Here is an 8,613-nt window from a genome sequence, read left to right as displayed (position 1 = left end):
CGTGCCGGGCTCCTTTTATTGCCTGCGTGCACAAACCACGGGTACAGCCCGAGCCCGCCGCGCCCCCTCCCCATATCCACCCCCCTCCCCGGTGACACTGCCACCCCGACGTCCCCACAGCCCGTGGGCAGCTCCCACTCGTGTCCACGCAGAGCTGGGTGCTGCGGGAGGCAGTGCGGCCGTGGGAGCTGCCATGTCCGTCCCTCGAAAGCCAGGCACCCGAATAACCACGGGAGCAGAAGCCACCAGGGGGCTGTGGCCACCCTAGGGACGCCGCGTGGCCCCGCTGGGTCCCCGTGTGTCACCTCCATGTCCCAGCTCCGGCCCCGCCGCCAGGTCCGGTGGCAGCAGGCAGCAGCCGAGCAGGGCACGGAGCAGGACGCAGCCCCTCAGCAGGACGTTGCGGCGCTGGGTGGCACGGTGAGGTCACACCCCCGCTGTCCCCAGCCCACGGGTGACACCGTGCGGAGCGTGGGCACGCCGGGACCCCGCAGGGGACAGGGGCACCTCCTCGTCCCCGGGGGCTCCGTGACAGTCTGCCAAAGGTGCGGGGTGCCGTGCTGAGCGCCCCCCCCCGCTACCCGTCCAGCAGCTTGAGGATGCTCTCGCGCTCCTTCAGCGTCTTCCAGGCCTGGTCCTTCTCCTTCTTGGTGGGCGTGCGCTTCTTCTGCCGGGCCGCCATGATCTTGCGGAAGGCGTCCATCACCTCGTTGTCGGCCATGCGGACGCGCTGCCGCAGCTCCTGGCGGTGCAGCTCCTCCTTGGCCAGCCTGGGGGGCACGATGGGGGGGGGGGTCAGTCCCTGCCCGCCGTCGGCCCCACGTGCCCAGCCCAACCCCGCCCGCGCTCACCGCAGCAGCTCGTGCTTCTTGGCGCGGTTGTGGGCGCTCAGCGCCTTCAGCTCCGCCTGCCTCTTGCGCAGCTCGGCCAGGACCTCGTCCTCAGAGTCCTCGGCGGGCCGGTCCTCCGACTCCAGCAGGCCCTGCGCCACCAGCTCCTCCTTGATCCGCCCCTCCAGGGACTTGGTGTGGGGGACGCTGCGAGGGGCAGGGCGCGGGTGCTGAGCACGGCCACGGTGCTCCGGTCCCGCGTTCCCGTCCCGTTGGGGCTGGGGAAGCCCCGCGCCCGGCTCCGCGGCCACCGAAGCGCTCACCTGAAGGGCTTGTTCTGGCTGCGGGGAGAGGTGCCGGCGCCGTCAGCTCCCGAGTCCTTGCCGGCGATCTCGGGGATGGGGGAGTCCTCCACGGGGGAAATGATGTTCTCCTAGAGAGCGGGGCGCAGGGGAAGGGAGGGTCACAGCTCACCCAGCCGCAGCCACGCCGCCCCACGGGGCCACCGAACAGCCCCGGGCCCCCTCACCTCCACCAGCGCCTGCAGGAGACGTTGCGTCAGGGGCCCGAAGGGACACCCGTCCTCGGGCTGCTCGTGCTGGGCCTCCGACTTCTTCAGCAGGGCATCGACGTCTGCCAGGGGGAAACCAATAATCAGCCGCGGGGCAGAGGCAGCTCTGGTTCTGCAGAAGCCGGGTGCCGGCCCCCCCAGTCTCTCCCCACGGCCCCCAGCCCGTTGCGCCGTGCAGGGCCAAAGGCACCTTTGGTGTCCAGCTCGGTGAGCGGCCCCAGGACGCCCTTCTTCTTGTCGGCAGCGGCTGCAGCCCGGGCTCCGTCCTTCTGCTCCTCCAGCAGGTCCTCCTGGGCCCAGCGCTGCGAGTAGTGCTTCCCCAGGGGCGGGATCTGCGGGGACAGGCGGGGGGCACACGCTCAGCACGGGGCTCGCGGCCCCTCCGGCCGCCGCGGAGAGGGGCTGCTGAGGATGAGGAGGGGTTCCTCGCGCGCTGGGGGACTGCACGGCCCGGCCAAGGGCTGGGGGTGAACGGGGACAGGAGGCAGGAGAGGGGATGAGGGATGGATGGAGTGTGGGGGGCGGTCCTGGAGCTCCTCACCTTGTAGTGCTCAGCCTCGTCCTCGGGCGGCTTGAGCAGCTCCTCCAGGACTCTGACCTCCTCGTTGGTGAGGTCGGCGCAGTACGGCTCCACCGACGCCCAGAACCTGCGAGGACAGAGGGGGCGGGCGGTGAGGGACGGCTGCGGGGACGCCGCGGCACCCGGCTCCCAACCTGCCCCCCGGGGGGCTTCTCCCCCCGTGGGAGGAGGGCAGATCTCCGGCCGGGTGCCCCAAGGAAGGAAGGGGGGATCCCGGCGCTGCCCCGCTCCCCTGGCACCTGTTTGGGGCATCGTTTTTGGGGATCCGGGGCACTTCGATGGGGTCGTCCTGGAACTCATACTCCTGGATCTTGGGCTGCAGGTTCTTGGATTTGGGCCGCCCGGGGCCGGGCCCCGTGCCGTGCCCCCCTTTCCCCTCCAGCTTCTGCTTCTTGGGCTTCCCGTGCTTGACGGAGGGCCCCACATCGTGCTCCTTGCTCAGCTTCAGGAACCGCCGGTCGCCCTTCTTGTCCTGCCAGTCCGTCAGGATCTGCAAAAGAGAGCGACCCCCGGTCAGGGCACCGCGGAGGGGGGGGGGGAAACGGGGACCCCCAGGACCTGGGGAAAGACCCCAGGACCGTCCCGTCCCGCACCTGCGTCTCGGCCTCCAGGATGCGGAGGCGGCGGCTGGCGGAGGAGAGCAGCGTCTCCAGCTCCAGCTGCAGCGTGTCCAGCTCCTCGATGCCGATGCCGTCGTCCTCGGAGCGGGCCAGCACGGCGGTGTAGCGCGGGCACACCTTCACGTGGTCCACCGACTTGAAGTCGTGGAACTGCAGCGGGCAGTCCTTCAGCTCGCTCATGGCGGCGGCACCGGGGGGGGCACCGGGAGGGGGCGGGGGGTACCGGGGGGATACCGGTAGCACGGTGGGAGGTGCCGGGGGGGTACCCGGGGGCAACGGGGAGCGGCGAGGGGGAGCGGCGAGTAGCGGGGGGATAATGGGAAGGCACCGGGAGGGACCTGGGGGGCCCTGAGGTGCACCGGGAGGGATCGACGGGTACCGGAGGGGCACCGGGGGTCGTCGGGGGTGCACCGGGAAGCAGAGGGGGCTAACGGAAGGCACCGGGGGTCGGCGGAGGGGTACCGGGAGGCGGGGGGGGGGGGGCGGGGCAGGCCGGGGGCAGGCCCGGGGCGCGGGCGGGCGGCGGCGGCGCCGCGGGGGCCGGGCCAGGCCTAGGCCGCTCGCCCCCTTCCGGCCCCCGTCGGCCGCGCCGCTCCGCCCCGCCCCCCGCTCCCCATTGGCCAGGCCGCGCCCTTCGCCCGCCGCCCATTGGCCAAACCCGCGCGCTGTCTGCCTGCCCTAATATGGAAGCGCTGACAGGAGCGTACCAAAGGCCGCGGGGAGGGGGAGGGCGGGGGAGACGATCCGCTTTCACGGGCTGCTGCCGCCGCGTCCCCCGATATCCCCGCCGGGATCACTCTGAAAGGGTTTATAACCTCCGGGCGCGGGGCGGCGGGGACCTCTGGCCGGTAACTGCGCTGTGGGCGGGGAGCGGGATCCTCCCGCCTCCCCCCTTCCACCGCAGTGGGAGCTCCCGCGCATCCCGGAAGAGGAGAGCGGCCACTTCCGCCTCCCGGGAGCGGAGCGGAACCGAGCGGAGCGGAGCGGAGCTGCCACCATGGTGCGGCGGGGAGGGGCCGGGGCCGAGACCGGGGCCAGGGCCGAGACCGGGGCCGGGGCCGGGCAGTGGGACCGGGACCGGGATCGAAACCGGAACTGGCACCGGCACCGGCGCCGGGGGCTGGGACGGGCGGCGGTGCTGGGACCGGGGACCGGGACCGGGGTGCGGCGGTGGGGCCGGGTACCAAGGGCTGGGACTGGGGGGGCGGCGGCGGCAGGACCGGGGTCGGGGCCTGGGGCCTGAGACCGGGGCCTGGGCCCGGGACCTGGGCCCGGGGTTGATGCTGCTGATGGTGATGCTGATGCCGGTTCCGGTTCCGGTGCCCGCCGGTGCCGTTCCCCGCAGACCGCCACGCTGCGCCCGTACCTGAACGCGGTGCGTGCCACGCTGCAGGCCGCGCTGTGCCTGGAGAACTTCTCCTCGCAGGTGGTGGAGCGCCACAACAAGCCCGAGGTGGAGGTCAGGTACGGCCCCGCGCACCGGGCACCGAGCACGTCGCCGCCCCCCTCCCCCCCCCCCGCCCTGACCGCCCCTCTCCCCCTCCCGCAGGAGCAGCAAGGAGCTCCTGCTGCAGCCCGTCATCATCAGCAGGAACGAGAAGGAGAAGGTGCTCATCGAGGGCTCCATCAACTCCGTGCGCGTCAGCATCGCCGTCAAGCAGGTGGGCGGGGGGGGGGGGCGGCGGGATGGCGGCACGCACCGGCACCGGGGAGCCTCGCGTCACCTCCCTCTCCTCTTCGCAGGCGGACGAGATCGAGAAGATTCTGTGCCACAAGTTCATGCGCTTCATGATGATGAGGGCCGAGAACTTCTTCATCCTGCGCAGGAAGCCCGTGGAGGTGACGTGAGGGTGGTCGGGGGGGCTTCCAGCACACCCCCCCGGGGGGGGCTCCAGCGCAGGGCTGGGAACTGGGGGGTGCCCGCCGGGTGCTCAGCCCGCTCCTTCCATCCCCAGGGCTACGACATCAGCTTCCTGATCACCAACTTCCACACGGAGCAGATGTACAAGCACAAGCTGGTGGACTTCGTGATCCACTTCATGGAGGAGATCGACAAGGAGATCAGCGAGATGAAGCTCTCCGTCAACGCCAGGGCCCGCATCGTGGCCGAGGAGTTCCTCAAAAACGTGAGGCTCCGACACGGCTCCTTCATCCTGCCAGGGGGGCACAGCCCTCGCTGCCGGGATCTGGGCTGGGGGGAGGGGGGGGGGGGTAGCATTTTGGGGCGATTTATCCCCTTTTTGAGGAGCGGGGGGGCCGCTGACAGACGTGTGCCTCCTCTCCCCTCGCAGTTCTAGGCCGTGCCGCCGACTCCGTGGCTTCCCGGCGCCTGTGCAGAGCCCCGCGGCCGGGGTCGCCCGTTCCAGCGGAGGAGAGCCGAGCCCCGCGGCCCCGACCCGGCGGGGGGGGCACCAGCTGCGCCCCCCCCGTTCCTCGCTGGCCGGGGCGGTGCCGCGGCGGGGGGCGACCCGGGCTTGTGCGTGCGTGGGGCCGGGCGGCCCCGCTCCCCCCGTCCTGTCGCGTTGTGTTTTTTAAAAGGGTCACTTGCTGTACCCGCGGCTGCTGCGGTCGTTTTTGGGGGTGCGAAGGGGGGGAATTAAAACGGGGGGGGGGGGGGCCGGGGGAGGGGCCTCAGGGAGAAGGGGGAGGGGCTATGGAAGGGGGAGGGGCCGAGGGGTGGCACCATGGCAATGGTAAACAACGGGGTGACCCCGGCGGTGCGGGCAGCACGGGGGTGGGTGCTGGGGGGGAGGAGGGGGGCACCAAGGGGTTTTGGGGTCGGGGGGTGCTTGGAGAGGGTTTTGAGGGGCTGGAGGGGATGGGGGGGGGGGGCTGCGTCCTGCTCTGGAGCCCCCCTGCTCCACCAGTGGGGTTTGGGCACCGGGAGGGGGGGGACCAAGTTCTCAGGGGGGAGCAGAGCTGGCAGCAGCTTCCCTCGCCCCCCCTGCAGGCCGCCGTGGGGTGCCCCACGCCTCGCCCACGCGGGGTGCCAAGGGGCCGGGGCGTCCCGGGGGCCACGCGTGGCCGGGGTGCCACCATGAGGATCGAGAGGTCGGGGAAAGCCACGGCGGGAACGCCCGGCTCGGCCCGGTGCGGGCAGGCAGGCGGGTGCCTGCTCCCGGCCCGGCGGGGACAGGGGGGCACCAGGGGGTGTCCCCCACCCGCGAGGGGCTCAGCTGTCCCCGCAGGGCACGGGGCCCCCGCGGGGCAGCGCGGCCGCCCCCAGCTCAACCCCGAGCGGCTGAAGCAGGTCAGGCTCCACGTGGAGAGGGCCGTCAAGGTGAGGGCCTGCCGCTGCCCCCCCCCCGAGAACATCACCCAATTTAGGGCCGAGTTCCCTCGGGGCCTGCAGCACGCTCAGCCCTCGCGTCCCCCCGCCCAGGCCAAGAAGATCTTCGCGCTGCAGGGCCCCTACCCCGTGATCCGCCGCCTGCTGCGGGCGCGGGGCTGGGTGGAGAGGAAGGAGCCGGGCGCGGGCAGGGCGGGCGGCCCCCGGCAGGAGCAGGGAGGTGGCGGCAGCGAGGCCGCGCAGGGTGCCGGGACCCACCGCGGGGTGCAGGGGACCCCCGAGTCCTCGTGCTCCTCGTGGCTGCCTGGTGAGGAAGAGGAGGAGGAGGAGCAGGAGGATGAGGAGGACCCCGAAGGCATCCACGACCTCATGGTTAGCCACGGGGCTGGGCCGCGGCCCCGGCACCTGCTCGGGGTGGGACCTTTATCCCAACGCCCTCATGGGGAGGGGGCAGCGAGGCTGTGGGGCAGGGGGGTCCCGCCTCAGCCGGCCCCTCTGTGCCCCCCCCCCAGTCCCGCCTGGTGCGGGACCAGGTGCCCTACTTCATCTGGACCACCCGCTGCAGCGCCGTGGAGGGCCGCGTCCTGCAGCCCGACCAGGTGGTGAACCACTACGCCCGGGTGGGCTCCTTCACCACCAAGGTGGGGCCGCGGGGATCCCACCTCGGGGGGGGGCAATGAGAGGGGCCCACGAGGCGTGCGGGGGGGCTGCCACCCTTCTCTACGCAGGAGGGGCTGTGCCTCACCCTGCGGAACCTGCCCTGGTTCGACCAAGCCGACCCCGACACCTTCTTCCCCCGCTGCTACCGGCTGGGCGCGGCGGACGAGCGCCAGGCCTTCATCGGTGAGCTCGGGGCTGGCTCAGCACCCCGCTGCTGTCCCCATGTGTGTCCCCCCCCCCCCGTGCCCCCCGCACAGCACCCGGCTGGGCCATGCCTCCCCTCCCGCAGAGGATTTCCGCCTCACCGCCGCGCGCAGCCTGCTCAAAGTGGCCCTGGAAAGGGCTCAGGACGTGCACGCGGGGCCGGATCCGTCCCCAAACTCCACCGAGGCACCAGGTGACACGGGGGGGGGGCTCCCATCCCCGACCCGACACCCCCGTCCCCACGCACCCAGCGACCCCGGGAGGGCGCAGCGCCCCGTCCCTCACCCTGCGCCCCGCTCCCGCAGAGTTGGGTGCCCAGCTGGTGGAGGAGGCGCTGCGGGTGTGCGGGCAGCACCTGGGCAGCCTCACCCACCAGGACATCGACGGCGACCCCCAGCCCCCCGGCGCCACGGCCGCCAGCTGGGACGGCTTCCTGCGGGGCTACTACCGCGCCGTGCAGTGAGTGCCGGGGACACCTCGGGGGACACCTCGGGGACGCAGCGGGATCGGTGCTGAGCCCCCCAAACACCCCCGCAGCGAGGGGGCCGTGCCGCGGCTGAGCGCGGCGCAGCGGGAGCGGGGCCAGAGCCTGCTGCAGCGCCTGGCGGGGCGGCTGCCCCAGCTGCGCATGGAGGGCGACCGCAACGTCTGGATCCTCAAACCCGGAGCCGCGTCCCGGGGGAGAGGTAGCACGGGGGGGGTGGGACGTGGATGGGAAAGGGGTCCCCGCGTCCCACGGGGTCCCCGCGTGCCCCCAGGCATCACGTGCGCGGCGCGCCTGGACGAGGTGCTGCGGCTGGCGGGCCGGGAGGGCCGCTGGGTGGTGCAGAAATACGTGGAGCGCCCGCTGCTCATCTTCGGCACCAAGTTCGACGTCCGCCAGTGGTTCCTGGTGACCGACTGGAACCCGCTCACCGTCTGGTTCTACCGCCACAGCTACCTGCGCTTCTGCTCGCAGCCCTTCTCCCTGCGCCGCCTGGACGCGTGAGCGCCGCTCCCCCGCGCCCTCCGCCCGCCCCGCTCGCCCCGGCGCTCACCCTGCTCTCTCCCCAGCGCCGTCCACCTCTGCAACCAGGCCGTCCAGCAGCGCTGCGGGCCCGCGGGGGCCCGGCACCCCCGGCTGCCCCCCGACAAGACGTGGTCGTGCCGGCAGCTGCAGGCGTACCTGGCGCAGCGCGGGCAGGCGGCCGCCTGGGCCGAGGTGATGGTGCCGGGCATGAAGGCGGCGGTGGTGCGGGCGGTGCGCTGCTCGCAGGGGCTGGTGCGGGGCCGCAAGGGCAGCTTCGAGCTCTACGGGGCCGATTTTATTTTCGGGGAGGATTTCCGCCCCTGGCTGCTGGAGATCAACGCCAGCCCCACCATGGCCGGCAGCACGGCGGTGACGGGCCGGCTGTGCGCCGGGGTGCAGCGGGACACGCTGCGCGTCGTCATCGACCGCAGGGACGACCCCAACTGCTCCACGGGGGGCTTCGAGCTCATCTACAAGCAGGTGAGAGGCGGGGGGGGCTCAGCCGGGGAGGGGGGGGCCAGGCACGGCGGCCCGCGCGCGCCCCCTGGTCTGTGCCCCCCCCCCCCCCCCCCCCCGGCAGGCGGCCGTGCCCACCCCTCCCTACCTGGGGCTGAAGCTGGCGGTGGAGGGCTGCTCGCTCCAGAGACCCCGCCGCGCTCCCAAGCCCCCCGGCACCGTGGGGAGCGCCCTGGGGAAGCCGTGGAGCCGCTCGTGCCCCCCCCTGCCCCCCCCACCCTGCTCCCCGGCAGCAGGGGGGGGGGCGCAGGATGGAGCCGGTGCCCACCTGGGGGCCGTGGGACCCCCGGGGGTGTCGCAGCTCGGGCAGCCCTCGGTGGCTCTGCCCCTGCTC

The 8,613-nt window shown here is 73.2% G+C and overlaps 3 protein-coding genes across 3 annotated transcripts; 2 read left to right on the top strand and 1 right to left on the bottom strand.

The window, feature by feature from the left end:
• On the bottom strand, positions 1–2,846 carry TADA3 (transcriptional adaptor 3). Its single transcript, XM_035312340.1, has 8 exons — positions 2,575–2,846; positions 2,221–2,471; positions 1,943–2,048; positions 1,592–1,733; positions 1,360–1,463; positions 1,154–1,263; positions 852–1,037; positions 1–770 (listed from the first exon to the last, which is right to left on the bottom strand). Exons 1-8 carry the CDS (start codon positions 2,779–2,781, stop codon positions 578–580), a joined length of 1,299 nt encoding a protein of 432 aa, XP_035168231.1. The 5' UTR covers positions 2,782–2,846; the 3' UTR covers positions 1–577.
• A 570-nt stretch (positions 2,847–3,416) lies between these two features.
• ARPC4 (actin related protein 2/3 complex subunit 4) lies at positions 3,417–5,159 on the top strand. Its single transcript, XM_035312341.1, has 6 exons — positions 3,417–3,601; positions 3,947–4,065; positions 4,151–4,262; positions 4,345–4,440; positions 4,557–4,727; positions 4,893–5,159. The coding sequence occupies exons 1-6, from the start codon at positions 3,599–3,601 to the stop codon at positions 4,896–4,898; spliced, it is 507 nt and encodes a 168-aa protein (XP_035168232.1). The 5' UTR covers positions 3,417–3,598; the 3' UTR covers positions 4,899–5,159.
• Positions 5,160–5,600: 441 nt separating this feature from the next.
• On the top strand, positions 5,601–8,539 carry LOC118157844 (tubulin monoglycylase TTLL3; the record flags this gene model as incomplete). The annotated part of the gene is made up of 11 exons (XM_035312339.1): positions 5,601–5,676; positions 5,770–5,881; positions 5,984–6,262; positions 6,403–6,531; positions 6,619–6,733; positions 6,840–6,947; positions 7,060–7,213; positions 7,292–7,440; positions 7,513–7,738; positions 7,808–8,243; positions 8,344–8,539. Coding segments are annotated over exons 1-11 (1,942 nt in total), but the record flags the coding sequence as incomplete, so codon positions are not given.
• Positions 8,540–8,613: the final 74 nt, after the last annotated feature.

Source organism: Oxyura jamaicensis, assembly GCF_011077185.1.
Source record: "Oxyura jamaicensis isolate SHBP4307 breed ruddy duck chromosome 12 unlocalized genomic scaffold, BPBGC_Ojam_1.0 oxy12_random_OJ72919, whole genome shotgun sequence".
Lineage (NCBI taxonomy): Eukaryota > Metazoa > Chordata > Aves > Anseriformes > Anatidae > Oxyura > Oxyura jamaicensis.
The sequence above is the reverse complement of the archived record's forward strand: the minus strand, read 5'-3'. Positions and strand labels throughout refer to the sequence as shown.